Raw genomic sequence first — 23663 nt, forward strand, 5'->3', positions numbered from 1 at the left:
GCTTGGCATGGAATCTAGCTGAAGTCAAAGGGCTGGGTTCTATCCGAATAGCCTTAGTGGGGTTTGCTTTGGACGGCTCTGTGGCCTTGGCCTTTCCCAGCAAGGAAACAGGTGCCAGAGGCTTCCACATGTGGTGCGGAGGAGTGGCTGGAGGAGTTAAAGCTAAAGAATATAAAGAGTGTACCATTATTACAGAAGACAATAACAGTTGGCCAACTGTGATGCAAAGATGCCAATCTGAAAATACAGGATGCCTAAATTAAATTCTTACTTCAAATTTCACGTTTTCAGTATGACTTTTCCAAAGGAAGTCAATAATGAAAACTGTAAACAGAGTCACCAAAAAACAAACAAACAAACAAAAATAAACACTTAAACTAAAAAGTGTCCAAGTACAGTTGTCCAGTGATTTAAGGTGATCCAGGCCTTGACTGCCAGTGGTCATGGACGATAATCTTAAGAGTTGGTTCTTTGATGCAATGGCTTGATAGGCACTTGTTGAGAACTAAAGGACTCTGACACAGGTAAATCTGTGACTGGTGTTCTGCATTTCAGGCCATCAGTGTCTGGTTTAATAAGAAGGTGCATTGAATGAAGACAGACTATTGGGTTAGTTCATTGTGATAGCCAGCCATAGAATGTAGAGATAGACCGATAATCGGCCGGGCCGATAATCGGGGCCGATATTTGACATATTGGTAAATATCGGCATCGGCCTTTTTTATTAATCTGACGGCCGATATAAGCGATCCATTTAAAACTCCGTCTTTTTGCTTCGAATGCAGCCCAGAGCGTCTCTGTCTGTTATGGAGTCCAACTCCAGCAACGTAACGCCCATAGCAGCATCTGATTGGTTAGCCGTGCAAGAGCCAGAACCAATCAGTAGTGTATGCCGTGTATCACAGTAGCCGGTCACACACGCACACAACGCGAGAGACACATGCTTCGAAGGTAAGTTAAAAGAGAAGAAACTCCGCCGAACTTTTCACCATGATAAGCTAAACACATTTAATTATGTTGTGTATTAAATGCACTATATGAATGAAGCTGCATTGCCTTGCATTGAATCCCCGCTAGCTAACAGTGGTTTGTTCAGCTTAGCATGTAGGCTAACACCCAGTAGCTAATTCACTACTTGAACTCCTCGGGGAGGGAATCACACACATTTTCACTGAATTAAGTAAACAATGTTTGTTAGAAAGGTTCCAAATTTTAACAGTTGTCAATATTATATTGTCTAGTTCCATATTAAGAGTAGAGTGAAGTCATATTTACCTCTCGTGACGCACGCATTGCATTCTGGGTCATGTCCACTACTTGTTGCATAGTGGTTATTGGATGCCGCAGTGACAGTACACTAAATAGCGTTTAGTTACTTTATTTTGTATTTATTTGTCGCACTGTTTTGCCGTTGTGTGTGCCTTAAGCTTCGACGTCGATTTGATTGACACCTCGTTGTGCACCTCGTTAAAGTCCACTCAGTAACTAATTAAGTGTCTCAAACACCGTTTAACTACACGAACGCGTTCTCTTTCGTGTGTTAGGCATTAGTAGAGAAGTCCACTAAAGTATAGGATGCTTATTTGCTCGTTTTGTCTCTCTTTTCACGTCATGTCTGCCGTCAGTTGGGCATTATGCTCTCAATGGGCGCTGCCATTATGTGACATCTACGGCCGTAGTCGGCTGCAATTAATGTTCAGTGATGTAATTTCATTTCGTGCATCATACTTGGAGTAATTAGCTCGTGTTTGGTGTGTTGTCTAACTTTCTCGTGTGTTAATAACCATTCATGTGTGCAGCTAAGATAGTGCTTGTTAATGTGAATTAGCAATGTTGCAGCCCAGTTATTATTTAGACAAGTAAATCTGTGCCATTAAGTAATACAGTACAGTACAGTAGTGAGAAAATAGTGTGCACATATACACACACGTGTGTAAAACACATTAAACTGCAGAAACTGGCAGCGGTCCGCCGCAGCAATGTCTGTTTAACCAAGTTATTCTTACTATTATTGTAACCAAGTTATTTTACTCTACCTTTTTCTGCGTTGATTGGGACATCCTAAGTGGCAGTAAACTACATGATGAAGTGTGTCCTCTTGTAGAGAGTAGCATTATATTGCTGTTCTAGATTTAAGATCATAAGCTATACTGTCTATATGGTAACAATAATCATAATAACAATAATCATAATGAGAATAAGATCTACAAGAATTGCATGGTGTTCAGGGATGAATGGTTTTTCTCATGGCAATTTTTTTTTTGCTGTAGTAATAAGTAATGCCACTGCTGATGCACATTTTGAATGACAGGGTTCCTGCTATTACTTTAAAATATAAAAATATTAACATTTAGGTAATAAAACTACAAGTATCCCAAATGCTATAAAAGGTAATATCATGTTGCCCCCACATTTAACTCACCCCGGCACCGACGTCTTATTGCAGATGGAAGGATGTAAAATGAAAAGTGCGATGTGAGAATCCAATGTAAAGAACTGTTAGGGTTTGCATTATTCAAAAATTTGATGCCAATATTTTAACTTTTACTGCAAATGAATATCAGCTTCAAATATCGGTTATCAGCCTCCTTGACTACCGATAATCGGTATTGGTCCTGAAAAAAGCATATCGGTCTATCTCTAATAGTATTAGTTACCTTATACAGTGGTCTATTGAGATGAGTTTAATTAGTTGGTTGTTGTAATCGTAGGCATTTTTTGCAGAGGGTAAATATATGCCTGAGTGTTACATGTCTCCAAGTGTTGCTCCATTTTATTTTATTTTTTAAATATTAATTTCTTAAAGGGTTTGAAAACCATGACTAAAGATGCTAATGCTAGCATTTCAATGATTAAATATACCTGCACGTGCAGTTATTTTTTTTATTTTATTTTTAATGAAATTTGACAAACATCTGCTTGTGAAGTGCATAAAATAATATTGTTTACCGTCACCATACAGTGCTTGTATCTCAAGTTTGCGCTCACAAGCCAAAGTAAAGAACATCAGCAGACTGATGGCTTGTATCTCAAAAAACTTGCCAATGTACCAATGTACTTTGGTTTGTATTCGGAGGTTGCACTATACACAGTTTAGCTTATGTCATTTTGTAAAACACGTTTCATTTACTTCATATAAATTACCTGCAGGGCTTGAGAGATCACTGACGCGCTCCACAACAGTTTTCTTACGTGGAAATTCGACACTGAAAAGTTACAAGAAAAGTTGTCAATACTCATCCATTTGCTGAGATGAGAATTGCGGTATGTCCTTAAGTTTGGCTGTGAATCACAGTGTTGAAGTCCATTTCAAGGGCATTACTGAGTCTTGACTTTAGTGGTAGGTCTTGGCAAAAACGTGGAGTCACGGCAACCACACATTTGACTCCATCACACCCACAGAGCAGCGTGAAGGCTGTAGGGTAACTCACCTGGAGTTTCCTACAGCTACTGCTCTACCACAGACCTCCGGTACATTTTGTTGCTCTTTCGCTGAAGAGAGTTACGGAGAATGGGGAAATGACAGAAGAGATTTATTAGTGTATAAAAATGTCAGTGCAAGTCCAGTGCAACTGTCACAGCCAACTGTGGCATTGACAGACTCAATAACACACCAATTCACACTATTAAATGTAAAGTGTGGTTTAGTCGTACACCCAATGTGAGGTTGAGCCTTGTACATTCACCATCAAAAACAGCGTGGTGAGAGTTAAATGGATTTGCAGAGTGGGCAGAATTCCACAGCACAAAGCAGCATCGCTGCTCCCACAATACTCATTATTTAAAAAAAAAAAAAAAAAAAAAAAAAGGTTCTATAGGGAATACACACACATATTCAACATAACGTTATTATTATTATTATTTTTTGGCCATTCAAGAGTCAAATCAAATTTTTTCACTCCCCTGATGAAACGCTGAAAACTTATACCTCACCTCCATCAACATGTGAAACTATGAATGTCCAGACCAAGAAATGGGGCATATACGGTAATTCTCTTTTCATAATATAACGATTGTATTCTCTCTTAATTAAAATAATAATAATAATGATAATAATAATAATAACACAATAAGCTACCATGGACTTGTAAAAGGGCAGAGTTTGCTCACCTTGTGTTTCCTCAAACTGCTCCAACAGGCTGGTCATATCAGCTGCCTCAATACCTACAATATATAAATGAAATGATATAAAACACAAATTAAAACAAGGTAGACCAACAAACGGAGACACTGGGGAAAAGTTATGAAAAGATGCAATGGGGCAAAACACTGGTGACTAACAAGTCCAAAGCTATTACTGAGAGAGGATTCTGATTTTACGGAGTCGAATTTGAGTTGTCATTGTCAAATAGCTGTTTAGATGTGCATGTGCAAAATAATGTAACAAGTATATTACTTATCGTGAGACTTTGGCGTGCAATTGACAAGCTCACCCATCTCACTGGTGAAGGACTCAATCAACTCCTGTGTGGGGCACTTTGCCTTTGGAGCTTCTGTTTGTCTCGTGACTTGCTCTTTTGGTTGAAGTTTTGATTTAAGACTTGATGGTGTCATGGGATGAAGGGAAGGAGTAGAACAGGGTTTGGCATCTGTTGTCAGGGCCTTTGCAGATGTGCGGCGACTGTTTGAAGGAGGAGGAATGCCGGGTACATTCTGGCAAACTTGGGTGTGCTGCCTTGGAACAGAAACGGTAGCAGCAGATCTGCACTGGATTGTCTCTGTAGTGGTTTTGACAAGCTGTGGTGGCCTCTCAGTGACTTCAGCCTTGTCTTCTGATAATTTTGTACATTTTCCAGAGATGTGCGTGGTGACAGAATCTGATGCACCAGCTACAGGTTGTTGGGGTACATTTGGCTTTGGAGTCGAGACTTTTGATTGTGAAGGGAGGGCATTAGCAGCCTTGTTGGTTGAGGCGACCATATAGGCAGGCGGCGCTAACAGTGCCTCAGGGGTGGGTGGAGCACAGGGTCCCCGAGGTTGCCAGGCAGGTTTGACATCAACTGCCTTTTTTACAGCCTGAAAGATGGGCCACCGAGGATCCCTGGGGCTGGCTTGAGGCAAGTAGGGGATAGGGGGCAATTCTTTGGGCAGCTCCGGAAGGCTGGGCCACTTGGTGCTGTTGTCGCCTTGTTTATCCACCACAACAGGCTTCTTCTGCAGCCGCAGTCGTCGGTACTCAGCCAGACTGAGGGACTTGGGCTTTGGCTCTGGAGCTGCAGGAGTCTCAGGTGGGAGTGGCTCATCTACAGTCAACGTGATGTTTATGGCAGCTGCTGGGTTGCTGGAAGACATAGAGGATGGTTGAGTGGAGAGTCCATCAGGAACTTGGGACATTTTAATCGGCTCCTGGGAAGAGACTGCTTGGGCTGGACTTGCAGTAAGGCCAGCGTTTAACAGTCCTGTAGGCTGTGGTGACACAAAGATCATAGAAGCTTTCACAGGAGAGTCAGGGGTCAAGGTGGTGATTTCTGCTTGTGATTCATTTTGGTGTGGAGTTATTTCCTTAAGGTTTAAAGAGGAAGGTGCAGGCCCAGCTGAAGTCTCTGCCACTTTGTTTATCTTCTGTTCCTCGAGTTGCATTTTTTCAGACTTATGAGGTAATTCCTGTTTTTTATTTCTCATCGCGGAACTCCTGAGGACCCTTCTCTCGGCAGGTGGGTGATGTTTCTGGCATTTCTTTTTCCTTTTCCTGCGGGAGGACCTTATTGCTATGGTGTCTTTCGTCTGTTTGTTCATCCTATTGCCATCTTTCCCATCTGAACATAAGCCTGGAATTCTCACCGGAGCCTGACAGAATGCTCCATCATCATCATCATCATCAACAACAACAACAATATGCTCAGAACTGTCAGAAGCTATTTCGTCCTCATTTTCGGCCCTTGGCTTATTCTCTGTAGACTCTTCAATTGGCAGAGGAACTGGGAGGTCTTGGACAGCCAGGATGGGCTCTCCATTTTCACCCTGATCCACCACCTCCAGTAAGATTCCTCCAGCAGGCAACATCTGCACGCTCTCATCATCCTCCATGCAAATGGTCATGCAGTAGGGATGTATGTGTTTGATCATGTCACCCAGACTGACTGAAAGGCCACTCTCCTGCTCAATGGTGACAGGAAACGGAACAGTTGGACCATCCAAGTCTGCCGAAGTGCAGTCAGAAGGTAAACCGGGCCTCAGTGGGCTCAGAGTGAGAGAACCAGCATCCTCTTCCTCCCCGTCACTTCTCTGCAACAAGTCTTTCATCTTGGAGAGGTCCTGTGCACAAATACGAGTAAGTTAAAATATAAATGGGTACGCAGTAGGAGGCTAACCACCGTTTGTGGGTTTAAAGCTACCTTTCCAGTCGATTGTGGTCTTGAACAAAAGGAGTCTCTCTCTGGAGTGGACCGTGGCAGACGTGGTAATCTCTTGAGCTACAAAATGGGACCAAAAAAAATTACAAAGAAACTGACATTTTTTCCCCCCTTCAGGTGCAAATTAGGCAATAGTGTTTGAAACAGTGTCATTTGATCTCTTAACAGAGCGCCCAGTGTAGGTTTATAAGGCAGAAACTAGTGGGAGACTTATTGCAAGTCATTCATGACAGCTGCACACTCACCGGTGAGGGTTCTCTGCCCTGACACGACAGCAGGTCAGACTCTGGAAGCGAGTCAAATGGGGACAGGTTTTCATCATCCATATTGTCCAGTATGTCCGACAGAGCGGTTAATAGCGTGACTTCACTGTCCCCGTCTAGTCCTTTACTCTAAAATATAATAAGATAAAAATCGCACTTATAAACAAGTAAATGATAAAGTGACACGTCAAGGTACAACGTTTGAGCATATTAACATTGTAGAAGGCTGTTTGATAATATGGACTTGCCTCTAGGGACGGTGTGTCAAAGATGGAAAGGATGGAGGGGTCCAAGCAGCTTTGCAGAGCCTCCAACGTTTCCCCGGAGCACAATTCAGTGGCCTGGAAAGACAGCAGCAATGCATTTAGTTTAAAACAACCTACAGGACTATATATTTATGTTACTGACAGTCTCTTGCTAAAGCTCATCCTTAGATATTGGACTATGTGGAAGGTGAGTGCAGCCATACTATAGCTAACAGTTGATTCAAAAGAAATTGCCCACGTGTTTGCGTCGACACATGCACCATCAATGCTCGGACATGTTTGATCCTTTACACTCTCCGTCCATATGACGGAAGTCGCGTGCCCACGTGTACAACACACCCTTATTGATATTATGGGCTGCTGAGATACGTTATTGTGCTAAAGTGGAATAATTACGGTAAAGGTGTGCTGTCTTGTAATGCGATCGACGTGTACAACAACCTCCACATCCCTGTAATGATGACACACCACTGTAGCGACTTGGCACGAAGCCGAAGAATTCACCACCATTCAACTCTAAACCAACCGCCAAACCATAGATCAAAACTGTTCACGCGAAACGACCCTTTTAAAAGGGAATCGCAAAGCTAGCAAGCTACCTAGTTCACTAGCACGTTGTGCTGTCAACACGTGTGATGAATGAATCAACAGTCGAGGTAGGTAGAGGCAACCATGCGATACTTCTTTGAATTAAAAACATAAGAACACAACGTAAATACAAGGCAGGTCTGCAAACTATAACAAAGCAACGACTGTCACGTACACTGTTTGGCCAATTAAATACTTTTTAAAGGGTTAAAACTGTTGTGGAACCGGCTTGCTAACAGTTAGTCAACGTGACGCTCAAACGACGTTATCCATACTACATATTGCCATTGATATACTGTATAGATAAAGCATACGACATGTATATATTAATAAGCCATTGGAAAAAACCCCAAAACAAAAACAAGTGAATAAAAAAAAACAAAAACAAAAAACGATGTGGTGAAGTCTGGGTAGCATCCACGTGTCACTTCGGCATGCGTAGAGTTCAACTTGTGAGCTGCAGCGCGCACGAATAAAGCCCAACATTCATAACAATTAAATAACTACAAAGAAGTTAAAACGCATGACACGTTCATTACCACGCCGAGTGTATCCAAAGGTAAAAAATCCATATTGCAAGTCGTTAAAACCTCCTCGCCAGAGCCCCACCGCACCGCCATCTTGCAAGTTTACTCCCTTTACTAGCACATGAACGGGAGTCCTTTGACCAATGAAAAGCCTCAGATTGAGCCGGTAAAAGACGCATGCTCACTCGTTCCCGGCAAAATGACGCAGACGGACGCTGGCAACAAGGGGTCAAATATAAAATAGTCACGTTATGTAGTTCTTTCCCCCCGCCCGAGATTCAATTCACAGAGTGGAAAAACTACAAAAGTATTTTGGCCAGAAATGTTTCCGTTATCTGTCATGTCCTTTCATCTTTGTGTAGTAAAAGTATACATATTGCGGTTGTTGTTATAGTACGTTTTTTCTCGAAGATGTGCAACATTTTTTTTTTTTAACTAAAAACAAAACAGTGGCTCGCAAGGTGACTTTTATCTTAAACACATATGCCTGTTTACCTAAAAAAAAAAAAAAAAAAAAAAAAGAAATATCTATTTCACAATACAGTATACAGTTTTTTATTCAGTAAACAAAAGTATGTCTTTTTTGAAACTTTAAAAAATTCACTCCTTTTACTCTAGAACATGTGCAATATCTGAACTCTTGTTTGTTTATTGTGAGAACAGGAAAGACGAAAGAGCGCAGAGACATTTTACATGTACGAGAAAAAAAGACTTTTAAGTCTAAACGTCAGCGAGTTGGTGGGGCTTAGATGTGAGTTGTAGCCAACTGATTCTCTTGAATGAATGCACATTTAATTACCGCTCATGGTTAAATAAAAAAAAGCGACCGATTCATCTTAATTGAATTCTGAAAATATATATGCTCTTTTTATGTCGGGAATGTACAATTTCTTATGTTAAACATGTGTGCTTCTAAAAAAAAAAAACGTGACATTTGATATCCAAAATAGAACACACTCCCAGAGCGCATTAAGTCGTATCAATCTATGGTTATGCAGAGCTGCAAAGTTAAGTTTTCAAGCCATTTTTAAGGTTTCAAAATAGGGTTCTAAACAAAGTTTGAGTTTAAAGTTGTTTTCTTCATTCCTTTTCCATTGACTCCTTTACTTTACCCCTACATGCTTCATTATATCAAGTATATTTACAAAAAAAAAGTGCAGAACTGGTGCCTACTTTTTGCCTACGCACAGTTAATGTTGGATACTAGTGAAGTATGTTAACCTGGAATTATTATATATATATATATTTTAATACAAATTATTTACATTAAAGTTTGCAATGTAAATTAAAATGTATATTAAAAAAAAATCCCGGTAGGCTACTTGGCTGTACAAAAAAAAGTAGAGTTTGTAAAAATATATATTTTTTTACCTAAATGAAAGGATGAAACCAGAAACTCAGCGATTCATACTTTAAATTGGACAATGAAGACGTGTTTTGCATTTCTTGCATTGCTACATTTACATCTTCAAAATCCTACCCAGACTGCAAAGACCTTTTCCAGTAATTTCCCATTTAACTTGTTGAGAAGTTGTATGGTTATAACTTGTAATGCTTCTGTTAGAATCTTCTTAGGTTTTGTTCTGTTGACCGCTGAAGCTCAGAGCTGCTCATTTATTGATTTGGTGATTTCACAAGTTGTCTTTCTGCTCTTGTTCTTTGAGTGAGCAAATTAACTTGCGCATCCTGTTTCCCCACTTGCTCCTCTTGTGGGCAACAAGTCCGACCAGTCTGCTTCTCATTGCATGTTGTCCTAATTTATTTACTCCTTTCAGAAGCTGCGAGATAAACATTTAAATGATCACAGCACTCTGCCACTAACTACCTAACTCTGCTCTGCCGTTGCCATGGATACAGTCCCCCCCTCTAGTGGGCATGGAAGGATGGGGCTGTAGCAGAGAGGAGATGTGGCGGCTCTGCGTCATAGCAGTGCAGCGGAGAGAAGCCCCCCCTTCCCCATCTCCTCCTTCCTTCTCTCCATCCTTCTCATCATCCAATTTGCTTGATTCGCCCCCCTCCAATTGTGTCCTATATCAGCATCTGCTCATCATCACACTTTCCTCCTCCGCCGTCTCGCTCCCTCTTTCTTTGCCTGCTGGCTCAGCTCGGCTTCCGCTGTGTTGGCTGACCCGGGCGGACTTTTACTGGCGAGCGTGGGCGAAAGAAAAGAAAGGTAAGCACTGAGATGGAGTGCGGCGATGAAAGGACAGCTGCGCAGATAAGCAGTGATTGCATGAATGACGGCGTCAGGAGCCTTTGAAACATTCACTGAGGATTTTAGGGGGAACCAGCCGTGTGAGTGTGTGCTGCTGTCACAACATAACAAGCATGTGTTCAAGCAGATGTGTCACTAGTATAGACCAGGCAAGGTGCTAAGGGAACTTCTTCATTCTAAGAGCAGTGCTTGTTGTTGACATGTCGACACGGTGCGGGCATCTGTATGTGCAAGAGGGAGGAGAGAGAGAGAGAGCACGCATGATAGTCACAGCAGCTTTAATTGCTCCTGGAAGCCATTTTTTGAATCCCATTCACACAATCTTCCTTTCGCCGTCTGCCTTTGTTTGATCCCAACCTTCAAACTACACGCATAAAACAACAACATGTGGCAGCAGGTAGTGTTTGTGACAGGAAGCAGGGGCCCTCGGGGATGTTCATTGTGTCTGGGTCCCGGGAACATTGTCTGACATGCTGTATGACATTTAACTGTGATGCGGCTGCCTGCTCACTGGTGTGTAGCCAATCTGCCTGTCAACTCCGGTTCCCGGGCTGACTCATATTTGCTCTTTGTTGCTGTACAGCCTTCTGTGAGTGACAGACGTCGGTGACGTGAGCTTTTGTCAAACCCGCATGATGGGGTCTTCAGTAGCGGTGGGAGATCCATATGTGCAGACTTTTTTTTTTTTTGTCTGACAGTGAAGTTGTCAGATGTTATATCACAGCAGAGACAGTCAGCAGTCAAGATCAACCCTGACGGGATCAAGCGCACGAGTGCAAGACTCGCTTGCGTGCCGTTCTGTGATGATTTGCTCATGACAATGCATGGTCATAAACAACCACGACGTTATCCACTGGGAATTGTGGAATTGTTTTGTGAACAAGAAAGAAAAGACAATATGAATTGAATGCAAGTCCTGGATTTTAAAAAGATCCTCAGGGGCCCCTTGTTTACAGTGTTAATCGACAAATGGAACCCTGGCTGACATGGAATTAGAAATAATACTTAGTTTGTACCTTTTTTTGTTCGTCGAAACACGTCACTAGCATGGTGAGACGAGTTTTATCAGGTAGTGCAAAAAGGGTTGTTCACCAGCCCAACAGATTTTGCAGAAATTTCGTAGATTTGTGCAATCCTGAAAACATGCAATGGCAAATGCATTAGTAACAGACATACAGCCTTTTTGCTTTGAAAGTGACAAAAGAGATGTGAAATGGAAATGGACCGAACTGCCGTAAGGTTAAGGCTGCGTCAGCTGGGTGATTCAAATGAGAGAGTAAAGGATTACAGCATGTCAAAGGGTCTTCATGTTGGCGAGCGGGTGCATATTAACATGTGCACGCTCTTCCCGCCTCCCGTGGGCCTCGGGTATCCCTGCTCTGCTCTCCAGGTGGGCTTTGCATTTTTAATTGATCCTGTCTATGGTGATTAACGCACATCTTCTCTGTGCAGCCGAAGGTAGTAAAATGAGAGAGAACGAAAAGGGGTTGAGATGGAAATCAGTCATACACGAGGCAGGGGTGCATGTGTTTGTTTGGCATTAATGACCTTCTGCCTCTGGGTTCCTGCTGGGAATGTTTATCTCCCCCAGCAGCACGGCAAAAATAGACAATGCATCAATGCCTTACATACACACACACTTTCGTTTCGGCTAATTGCTTCTCTCGCTTTCTTCTTTAGCCATCCTGTTAGGTTCGTTTCTCAGGAAAAGCAATAATGTTCCCGGGTCATTTTGACCAAGGCTGTATTGAATTATTATTATTAACCACTTTCATAGTAAATATTTCAAATGAACCATTATTAACAAGTTTCATCATGAAATTGTTTTTGTAGTTCTTTAACTTTGAAATGGGTCAGTTTGACCCGGGCAATGTTCAATGTTTGTGAATTATAGCTCATAAACAGTTTTCAATGCAAATATGTCAAAATGAAGCTTTTTAATTGTCTGTTGATAAAAGGTTTAATTCCGATATTTAGTTGAAAATATGTCAAAATGAACCATTTTAATTTAGAAGTTTCATAGCAAAAAACTAATTTGTAGTTTTTCAATGTTAAAATGGGTCAATATGACCCAGGCTATAAAAAGCATTCCGATACACATCTTGCATTTTCTGCAGATGAGACATTTCAGAGCTACTACTACTACTACTACCACTACTACTACTACTACTAATACATACACACACACATATACATATATATATATATATATATATATATATATATATATATATATATATATATATATATATATATTAGAGGTGTCAGGCAATTAAAATTTTGTAATTGTATGACTTCAATAGTTAACTCACAATTAATCACAAATTTTATATCTGTACTAAATGTACACAAAAATGTACAATAAAATATTTTTTTCTAACTTTTTGTACTCTTGTTAATATAAAAGTAGAAACAAATGTCAAATTAATAGAAATATGGCTGCATCATTTTAGTCAAACGAGTGTGATATTGGTTTGTGTTGAGGTCATTTTACTGCCACTAGATGGCATAATTGCATTTGTAGGATGTTGTTGACAGTGCATTTTTTCTTTTCATATTAAGAGCTATATAATATTTAACATTAAGTAACTTGTGAAATTCTGCACATTTTTAAAATTGTAAAGTACAGCATGGCCACAGTCTCCACAAATATATACATTACTATTAAATTTATTACTACTAAATTTAGACGTGGACATGTCTGCTGAGTTGTGACTGGAATTCCCCCAGTACAGTCTGTCCTATTAAACGGTCATTAATCGTGCATTTAAAAAAAATTGTGGCGTTAAAGGAACTTTAAATTAACTCAACATCCTTAGAAACATTGTTATAGCGCTTCCAATTTTCATCTCAAATATCTGAAAACATTTTTATTGTCTGTTGGTGCCAAGTTTGATAGCGAAAAGCTAACATATGTTCTTGAACTAAAGTAACATAACATGAGGGTTTTTAACCTGCACATACACACTGAGCTCCATTTGGTGTCTCCATACTCCTGTCTGCTGTGCAATCAAGTCTCTCTGTTTCATTTCTCCTCCCACTTGTGTTGCAACATGTCTGTTAATGATGCAGCCACTGCCAACTTCCTGCCTCTGACAGAGAGCGAGCGAGCGAGCGGTGGCCCTGCTTCGGAATCGTACCACTCCCTCTTCTTATCTCTCCACCCGCCCTCTCACTCTGTCTGCCTGTGTTGTTTTTCCTCAGAAGCGTAGCCCATGCGAGCAGCGTGAGGGCTGAGTGCTGCCGTTTCCTTCAAAGCGGAGCCCCCAACATGTGAGAAGATGTCTGTTGGAGGTTGCGCTTGTCCCGGTGAGTGCCTCGTCTGGCCGCCCCTCTCTTTTCTGCACGTTGCTGTCACGCACATAACTTATGTACAAAAAAAAGAGAGAGAAATGGGGTGGAGGGGTGGGCGCAAAGTGGTAATTTTGTGACCTAAAGCAAGGGTTACAGCAGGGGTCACCGACATGGAGCACCAGGTAGCCCCCAAGGCCCTCTTCTAAAAATAGCTCACCAGTGATAGAACATTGTGATTTCGTTGGAATGTTGCAGAAGTGATTATCTGAAAATGTAAACACATGCAAACTTAATAGAAATAGTGTTTATAGTTTTCTTACATGTTACCATTTCTAAAAGAGAATGTTTTTTTCTGGACTACTTTAAAAAAATGGTGCCAAAAACTGGTTGCTCTTCACATTAAGTAGCACCCAAGAAGTAACTCTCAGGTCTCAAAAGAAGGTTAGTGACCGCTCCATGGGATTCACATCAACACAATTGTAGGTTTTTCCCTCAGAGTGAGACACAATAAGTTTACTTCACTTTTCTGCTGTGAGGCTGCAAAAAAAGGAAATGGATGTTTAATTTCTTGCTCTCACTGCACTTCCTGATGATTTCAGTTTTTGTTCTGTTTTGGTGCTCGGGTTTCATTACGTTTTCTTATTGGCTGACAAATTGCATCATCACTTAAGGCGGGGTTTCTCAAAGCGTGCTCCGTGGGCCAGTGGTGAGCCCAAGAACTGTAATTCTCAACTGGTGGGTCAGGACCAAAAGTGGGTCGCGGACCCATTTTGGGTTACATGTCCAGTTAACTTAGTTGAAGACTCTAGTCTCTTTAGGTGTGAATGTGAGTGTGAATAGTTGTTTGTCAATATGTTACCTTTGATTTTCTGGCGACCAGTCCAGGGTGTGCCCAATTTCTTGCCTGAAGGTAGCTGGGGTAGGTTCCAGGACAGCAGTGACCCTAATGAGGAAAAGCAATATAGAACATGTATTAATGGAAAGAAAAATAGTAACTGAATAAGGCTGCATAAAAAAATGGCATGTTCTCCTTTGCATGTTCCTGTTGTTTTTTGTACGTGTTTTTTTTATGCTTTGATTATGGAAAGGTTTCAGGTGTTAAATGTATCCAACTGCACATGCTGCTTTTCTGTGTTGCCTTTCTTCGCGCCAGGTTTTACCACGTGTTTTCTCTCGTCATCTGTCAGTTTTTTTGCTACTTGCTCTCCAATGAGAAGCAAAATCATTGAAAAAGGGGGGGATAACCATTTCTTTTTAAGATGCGATTTATTTGTCCTCAGCTATCAGATATATTTGTGAGGTCTTTTTTTCAAGCTCTTGTCTATTTCCTGGCCCTCTCTTATAGTCCCACCCCCTGCTGTTGACAGACTTCACTATAGGGCAGAAACATTTAATGACATCCACGTGTGTGCAAAGGGTGCACGGGGTAGATATGCAGTATTGCAGTGAATGTTGTGAAGCAAATATTAGCAAAGGAGGTAGGACGTGCACACAGAGGACGTGAGCATAGAGTACGTGCGTTCGAGCACCTATCACGGAGGAGCATGAGCCTGCTGAGGCACGTTAAGGCTGGTGGATCCCTCGGAAAAAAAGCCACAGAGCAGCATGACTATGTATGTATGTAATAAATCATCTTATCTTAAGTTGCTTTGTTTACATTCTTGTATTATGAAGAGTAGGTGGAGGATAACCCTTATAGCGTACAGTGAACCGTCCCAAAAGGTCATACATAGAACTTTTTTCAATGTCATTTTTGTCAGCAATATTTGTGAGACCTCAGTGCACCTCACCAAAATCTCATCTTAACGGGCATCAGGTTTTTTTGGGGGGATTTTTATGACACCTATTTCAAAATAAGGAGTAGTCTCAAGGAGTGGTGCTTACACCTCAAAACCCAGAATATAACTGTGCATGCTCACGGGTAGCAAAATTTACTATCCATTTAAAGAAAAAAAAATACAAAGGATTATTAGGGCCATCCTGAAAAAAAAAATGTAAATGTAGATACGTCATAATGTTACAAATTCAAATCTATCACAAAAACTTGTAAAAGAAAAGAGGAAAAATTCATATTTACAGTATATATTTTTTTATATACGTTTGTATTCAAGTTTTTTTTATTTAAGTTCTGAATCAGAAATCACTTATGATTTACATAAACCAAATCAAAGCCTTACAGAATTCAAATCGTCCCACTTGTAAATGGACAATTCTTGAATTTTATTGTACCCCATGTGATACGTATCGAATCGTCCTTTCCTGGAGAGATGTACACCACTTCTAGCTTACAATAATATTAAATATACTTTTTAGTAATAAAACCTCGGCCTCTTTGCTGATGAAGATGTAGGCCTATATGCTGCAATATTTTGGTACACAGAAACAAAAAGTTTGAGAACCACTATCCAGAGTATTTTACTTCACAATTGTAACAAATGCCCACATTTGGGAAAAGCTGTTTAGACATATTAATATTATTACAAGTGATTAATATAAGTGATTTTTTCACCTTTAAGTTCTTTAAGTTATGTGTGCTTGTTTGTGTGTGTCCATTTCACACACACGTTGAAAAACAAGCGGTTCTTCTTTATCCGGATATCACTTTCTCTCTCCCTCTGGTTATCTGTTTTGTTCTTGGCTCTTTGCTCTTTGGCACAGTAATATTAGCCATTAAAGATGGCTGCACCGAGCGTAACCACACTAATACGAGTCTTAATATGATGGCACACGTCTGCCTGCTTGAAGTGCATTGGCGACCTTCTGTTGTTGCTGTGACTTTGCCTTTTTTAAGGCTTTGTTCTCTGCGCCCTAATGCAGTCACATCCTTTGTACTGACTAAATGGTAAAAATAGATTGCATGTATGCCCCCCCACCAAACACACCCACTCCGGCACACTCTCCCCTTGGCTCATCACTCTCACCCCCCCCCTCCCTTCCATTCCTCTCACTCTTTGCCCTTGTTTCACTCCCACTCTGCACTACATCGCTGTTACCTCATGCAGAAAGTCACATGGCCCCTGACTGGAGAAAAGTGACTTTGAGCAGAGACAAGATGGCAGCCTTTTATTTATTTATTTTTTTGGATTACACAACAACGCTCGCTTAAAGCGTCTTTCTTTATGCCTCTTCTCTCCACTCCTTACTGTAAACGAGATCAAAATGGCCGTGTGTGCGGAGGCAGGCAGGGAGGAGGAATGTGTGGGAGATGCTGGGGAGTCTGATATAGGGAAAGGAGGGGTTTTGCAGAGTGGAGATGGGCTGCTGTGATGTCACATCTGCTGCAGGCCCCTCAGCATGGCAGCCGAAAGTTGGCATGTGCCACCTAAGCAGGGAGGAGGATGAAACGAAATGGAGATTTTTTTTTATTTTTTAAATCAGAGCACATCTTCATCCCCAGTCTTTAACACTTAAGGGCAGATTGAACGACTTTGTAAATACAAATCATCATATCTTTATGACAAGACTTAACAAATGTCTATTTGCTGACATGCCAGAGATAGACTCTGAATAATGCGCACAGCGGGCGTGATGGAGAGAATGCAAATCAAGGTAAATGCTGGCAGATGGGAGCCGTTAAAGGAATTATTCACCATAAAACAGGATTTACAAAGTACTATTTTACCAGCGGAGCTGTGCAGTCCCGAAAATATCAGCAGCCATGTTGATTCATTGCTTTCGAATTAGCAACCAACACTGTAGGCTTACAGAATTTGTACTTGAGGTGTGACATTGACTTATTTTTTCCCTTACACGTTGCCCCTATAAATCAGTTGCGCTAATATTCCTGTCAAATTTAGTACGGTGCCATAGGTGTTTCATTATTCAGTGGAACAGCTCCAGCATTAGTCTTTAAATAACTAGATGTACTGCTCCCATCTGTCTCTGCTAGCTAAGCAGCAGTGAAGTACACACCACACACAGTGTTGCAGTGAGATCAGGGAATACACCTTTTTCGGTGAAAAACAGTGGTTCTTTGTGCTGTCAAAGTTAAAGCGTTAACTAATTAATCAATCACAAAAAAGTATTGCATTAGTCATGTATTAACGCAGATTAGTCACACTTAATTTTGACCGCAGATGATCCTTAAGATTGACAGTGGATGATTACGTAAAAGGTAGCGCAGGTTGTTTGAGCAATAATCATAACTACATGCATTAATAAATGTTGTGACATTCAGAATATTTGTTCATGTCAAAATATTGGGGTCATTTTTTTTATTTTAAATTTTGTAAGTAATTAATTGATTAGAAAAAGGGGAGGGTGAGCGTGTGCAGTGGATCAAAAAATGTTGAAGACGCCCTCACAACATTAAATGTCGAAAGAATTAACATTATTTGGCGGGCAAAATATATTGATTAAAAAGCCTTTTAAATTAAGCGATAAATCGTGATTAATCAAAATTCTAAGATGTGATTAATCTGATTACAAAATTTAATTGGGCAGAATTTGCCCCAAAACTAAAACATAACTGTATACAACTCCTTAATGCCATGTGCCATCGCAAATTCCAACACATTCTATGCCTGTAAAATGATATTCATAGTAATTGTGTGAACAATTTATTGTTTCTTCCTTAATATCCATCCATCCATTTTCTTGACCACTTATCCCTCACAAGGGTCACAGGGGGTGCTGGCGCCTATCTCAGCTGGCTCTGGGCAGTAGGCGGGGGACACCCTGGACTGGTTGCCAGCCAATTGCAGGGCACACAGAGACGAACAACCACCCACACTCACAAGCACACCTCGGGACAATTCGGAGCGCCCAATCAACCTGCCATGCATGTCTTTGGAATGTGGGAGGAGACCAGAGAACCCGGAGAAAACCCACGCAGGAACGGGCAGAATATGCAAACTCCACCCAGGAAGGCCGGAGCCTGGACTCGAACCAGAGTCCTCAGAGGTGGGAGGCGGACGTGCGAACCACTCAACCGCCTCTTCCTTCATAATGAAAGTAAATTTGTGCCACCAAAGTGTGAATTTGAATTTCTACCAGTTTTTTTTTTTTTTTTCAGCATTGAAATTACTAAATGTGAATTTTTTTCAGCATCAAAAACGCAAATGAAAAATAATTTTAAAAAAATCAACATCTCAAAATATTCAAGTGTAAAAAATAGTCAATCTAAATTGAAAAAAAAAACTGTGTAAAAAAAAAATAAAAAAAAATAAACAGCAAACAATTTAGAAGCAACATCCGGGTAACTAAGGCGAAGCAAAGTCAAACTCAATGGCACAGATTTGCTTCCATACTTTATGAGCAAGGATGATAGTGTGTGCCGAGTCTCCAGCAGAGGACAGTGTAGCTCCTTCTTTCTCTAGCTTCCACAGAACTTGGCAATCATTGCATTCAAAAAACACCAAAGATTAATGTTGCCAGAACAGCTTTCCCTCCCATTCTCCTTTAATTCCTCCTGCATTAGTTATAATGTATTCCTTCCATCACCAGCTTTGTAAATGTTAATAAGGCTGTGGCTTATGAGGAGCGTGCAATAGTACTGTTTAAAAAAAAAGAAAAAGAAAGGGAAATCATTGAAAAGCTTGTTTAGTATAATCTGAAATAATGGCTTCTAAAAAAGAATAATAATAAAAAAATGTTGGTGTTTTTAGTCTCTTAAAAAATATATTGCATCATACAATATAGGGCGGCACGAGTGGTTAGCACGTCCGCCTCCCAGTTCTGAGGACTCCGGTTCGAGTCCAGGCTCTGGCCTTCCTGGGTGGAGTTTGCATGTTCTCCCCGTGCCTGCGTGGGTCTTCTCTGGGTACTCCGGTCTCCTCCCACATTCCAAAGACATGCATTGCAGGTTAATTGGGCGCTCCAAATTGTCCCTAGGTGTGCTTGTGAGTGTGGATGGTTGTTCGTCTCTGTGTGCCCTGCGATTGGCTGGCAACCAGTCCAGGGTGTCCCCTGCCTACTGCCCAGAGCCAGCTGAGATAGGCGCCAGCACCCCCCTGTGACCCTTGTGAGGAATAAGCGGTCAAGAAAATGGATGGATGGATGGATCATACAATATTTTTAAATAATTTTAAAATTAAATCTAGTATGGCGCTTGAAAGACATTATAAAAACCTGACCCTGGGCGTTTCCAGCCCATTTGGGGGGCTGCTCAAGCACCCCCAATTGAGTCCCAGCCCCCTTAAATTTAAGAGATTAATTTGTTTATTTTTTGAATGTGTCCCTTTTTAAACAAGCTACAGAGGTGTACTACCATACAGTACTTTGTTGAAACATAAAATATAACCAACAAAATTACTGCAACACTGCCACGCCTCAAAAAATGGATTGTAAGTGGTGTAAGTAGTTTTAAAGGGATAGTTCGGATTTTTGGACATGAATCTGTATTGCATCCTCACCTCTATTAGTGTGCGATCAGCACTGACTTACTCCAGACAGCGTTCCGTGACACGAGTTCTCGTCCAGTTTTGAAAAGACAAACAATTTGTAGATTAGTGCGCGTCAATCAGCTGTATGCAGGGCGCCGTGCAGTGATACGAACAGAAAAAATAGTACTCGCTAGGAAAGGTTTCAGGTGGTCAGAGGCAGCCTCACTATCCTCCGTTTGAATTGGAATGGGAGAAGCTAGCTGTTATGTCCTGTTATATATTAAGGCCAAGGTGCTACTGAAAACATCAAAAAGTGTCATGCATTTCTTTCATAAACATGGGAATAAAATTGTGTTGAAATGTAGGTTAACTTGATCTTCACCCCAAAACCTCTGACCCTGCCGCTGCTGTTCCTGATGGCAACCACTGCACTACACACATGTAGAATGAACATTCTCAAAAAGTTGCAAGTAGCTGTGATCTGATGTGGGGATTTACCAGTAAGAGTCCCTGGTGTGCTTCTGATGTATTTACTCGCAGCCTTTCAATAAAACCCGCTTCATGTTCCTCATCTGCTCTCCTGCTTTATATAATTACACAAATTGACTAAGCGAAAGCCTCAACCAATTGAGCTTTAAACGCACTTAGAGACCACAAAGGCTTTTCTGCTCCTTCATATCTATTATTGCTTGTAAACATCAGAGTGGTTATTGATTAAAAGTGAGGCTGCAGATTATATCCTTACATAAGATGAGGCGAGGAAGGATCAGGGCTGTGGTCTAAAAAGGATTTGAGCCATCAGCAGAGTCAATCGCTTCCCAAAAGCCTTTACAAAGACGCCTTGAATTAACTAGCCTGATTAACACTCATCACCGCTGCAGACTTACCGCGTCGTGCAAGCCAGAGCGCTTGATCATACTCCAGACGTTATGGAGATGAAAGCAAACGCTGTTCTAAGACGGAGAAGGTCAGGACAGTACAAATTAATTTCATCATCATCATTTCATTACGCTGGGATGATGATTAAGACTGAGGAAATGGATTTCATTGCTTGATTCATCCAACAGAACAAATGAAAGATAAGGCTCCATAATTCATGTGCACATTTTCTTCATCAATCAAGTTAGAATGGTTTTGCTTTGATCAATCTATGTTTTTGTACAAAAAATGACCATAGGAAACAAGTTTAAAACAAATCTTTGAATTCACATGGTTGCATGTGTTAAAGTGTAAAATAATACAAGCGTGCTCTTCCATGTCTCAAAGGGGGGATAAAATACATTTTACCCCAATATTCACAAGAAAACCGAAGGCAGAACCAAAAAATTGTGTGCATTTTGCGGCCTGTGCAGCAACAAAGTAACATAAAATCATTTAACTGTGTGCTTGATGTCGAGTCTGCTGGACTGCAACAACTTTAGGGTTGCGGTGATACAGTGAAATTGTAAAAAACCCCAAAAAAAACTGGGTGTGTGTTGAATCATAGATGCCCGCACTAAAATATATTAAAAATAAATGACTATATTCCATCACAAGCAGCTTCCACAAAGCTACTGTGCGTAAAGTTATTTAACCCTTGTACAGCTCCCGTCAGGCTACCGCACTGATTTTGTCTGCCTCACAGTTCTGAGGTTTGCGATTCAAATCTCGTTTTTCTCAAGGTTCAACATTCCAATTTTTTGGGGGAAAGGTGCACACCGTTACTACCATTCATTGTTCCCTTTCCCAGGACCCGTGATCATGGGAGTGCTGCCAACAATGACAAGCAACACTTTTACATGTGCAATTATTAATTTACAAGTAGTAATACCAGTAATGGGTCACGGTTAATCGATTAATCAGATTCATTTTAATTTTGCATTAAAGTGTACAGTATTACAAAAGCAATACAATGTAGTTCTTCATCTGAATATTGTTATTATGCTAATAATGTAAAAAAAAAAAAAACTGTTCCATAGAAAATTAAAATGTGCGACGCATGAGCTAAAACGGGCTTTACTGATCATGATGCAAACTGGTTAAAGTCTAAAATATGCAGAAAACAACCTAACAAGTTTTATCACACTCAAAAACAATTCTTACCACTTAGGAAGTGCTCAATACAAAGCACTGTGGTCTTGGTTAGCCTCCATTTCGAACAGTCCAGTTCTACTCTTTCACTGCTTTTACACCTTCAGGCTCCTGGGGGAAAAAACATGGAATGATAATTTAGTTTCCATCATGTTATGATTGGAACATCCAACCACACAACAACTTTTAGGCATGAATTCTGAGAGCTTTGTATGCTCGTCACAGGCAAAAGCAATACAAAACGCCATTTGTTTTCACAGAGGAAGGAGTGTTGCATTGCGGAAATATCAGAAATACTGTATTAGGAATTCTCCATAAGCTTTATGTGCAAATAAACAGGCCCAAATTTTATACTGAGTAAATTGAAACAACATCAGTATTCATACTCCCCCCCCCCCCCTTTTTGTGCAGCGTGCGTTGATTTGAATGTGTGAGATGAGGAGTGTGTATGCGGTTCTCGACGTGCTCCATATGTATAAAGTGCCTTGAAGTAACTTTTGTTGTGAATTTGGGCTTCAGAAATATTGAACGTTTGTTATGTTTTTGTTTTGTTTTTTTAATTACGCGCGCCAGAGTACACGTAAATGGGCGGAGCCTTTTTTTCTTCATCAAGTATCGACGGACTGGCTGCTGGAACAAAGGATACTGAACTAGTAGTAGCGTAGATGGGGACCATTGCACACGTATGCTAATGCAATACAATAAATACAATTCAATTATTCTCATATATATATTTATACATATATATACACACACACACACATAAGTATATATTTTACCAGTAGTCGCTTGGTGGTTTTCGAGTCCTTCCCCGGGTTGGCGTTTTATGTGTTGGGACCATACAAGCGCTTTCCCAAGCGACGGAGCTTGGAGCCTTCCGTCCAGCCTCTCCGGCTAGCATCAACGCTAGCTGGCTACAAACAACTCCGCTTTTCGGGAGCATTTTCTCTGCAGGTAACCGCACCTCACACAGCGCGCCCCTTATCCTATCCTCGCCGCCGGCTCATGGCAGGTCACTAAATACAAGGGACGGACGTTGCTAGCTAACGGCGATGTAGCGACAAGGTTAATATAGCCTAGCAGTGGCACGAGTCGTCCGTTCATGGATGCGGCCCTGCGACTCCGTTTACACGAGCCCCGGTGTGTTTGTCTCGGTGTTTGTGTGTGCAAGTGCGCGCGCGGCTTCTTGTTTCGTACATTGTGTAATAACGCAACGCCTGGAGAGTGCTTGTCGATATATTGGTGTTGCTGACTGTTTTATTTGATGGTGGTCACTTTGAGCATCCGTCTGTTTGGACGGAGCTCCATTGTTTGCAACAGTGGTGGGAGCATCGATGCAAGTGTCGATAATGAAGATACCGGCATTGGTATCGATAATATGTATTAATGATCGACATTTGAGTTTTTGCTTCTTTAATGTGTATCTCATCCTACATGTAAACAAATGGCAATTGCCTTGCTTCCACAACAAAAGCCATTTGTTCACACCTTGTAGAATATTATTAGCTTAAATTAATCTTGTCACTGGACAGACCCGCGGGCTTCATGGTTATTTTTGTCAAAGGACGATTATAGGGACATGTTGGTGTTAAAACGAAGAGTAGCAGCACAACTAACCTCTTCCAGCACTTGTGCCAAAGGCATCCGACATAATTTAAGCTTGAATTGATCTTGTCTTTTGCCAGAGTCAGTTGACAGGCTAGTTTTTCTTGCAAGGAATTTAAGAGTTTAATTATAATCAAAGGTGGTGCTGATTATTATAAG

General features: G+C 41.0%; 2 protein-coding genes across 4 annotated transcripts in view; one reads left to right on the plus strand and one right to left on the minus strand.

Annotated features, from left to right (window-relative positions):
- The window catches only part of pprc1 (PPARG related coactivator 1), a 26054-nt gene extending 3050 nt beyond the window's left edge, over window positions 1–23004 (minus strand). Inside the window, exons 1-12 of one of the 2 annotated variants that reach the window (XM_077494421.1) lie at window positions 22679–23004; window positions 21912–22010; window positions 14366–14449; window positions 11229–11347; window positions 6865–6957; window positions 6599–6745; window positions 6336–6413; window positions 4434–6255; window positions 4111–4164; window positions 3432–3492; window positions 3145–3206; window positions 1–162 (exon numbers count right to left, since the gene is read on the minus strand). The exon at window positions 1–162 is cut by the window's left edge and continues 526 nt beyond it. In XM_077494421.1, coding sequence (XP_077350547.1) covers window positions 1–162; window positions 3145–3206; window positions 3432–3492; window positions 4111–4164; window positions 4434–6255; window positions 6336–6413; window positions 6599–6745; window positions 6865–6957; window positions 11229–11261 — 2512 coding nt within the window. In that variant the 5' untranslated portion in view covers window positions 11262–11347; window positions 14366–14449; window positions 21912–22010; window positions 22679–23004. Of the gene's footprint in view, window positions 163–3144; window positions 3207–3431; window positions 3493–4110; window positions 4165–4433; window positions 6256–6335; window positions 6414–6598; window positions 6746–6864; window positions 6958–8009; window positions 8182–11228; window positions 11348–14365; window positions 14450–21911; window positions 22011–22678 lie in introns of those variants that run through there. The other variant, XM_077494420.1, reaches the window with a different exon arrangement.
- The window catches only part of LOC144000800 (LIM domain-binding protein 1-A-like), a 30878-nt gene continuing 16803 nt past the window's right edge, over window positions 9589–23663 (plus strand). Inside the window, exons 1-2 of one of the 2 annotated variants that reach the window (XM_077494423.1) lie at window positions 9589–10170; window positions 13417–13521. In XM_077494423.1, coding sequence (XP_077350549.1) covers window positions 13494–13521 — 28 coding nt within the window. In that variant the 5' untranslated portion in view covers window positions 9589–10170; window positions 13417–13493. Of the gene's footprint in view, window positions 10171–13416; window positions 13522–22794; window positions 22854–23663 lie in introns of those variants that run through there. The other variant, XM_077494422.1, reaches the window with a different exon arrangement.

This window comes from Festucalex cinctus, chromosome 14 (assembly GCF_051991245.1).
Source record: "Festucalex cinctus isolate MCC-2025b chromosome 14, RoL_Fcin_1.0, whole genome shotgun sequence".
NCBI classification, from domain to species: Eukaryota; Metazoa; Chordata; class Actinopteri; order Syngnathiformes; family Syngnathidae; genus Festucalex; species Festucalex cinctus.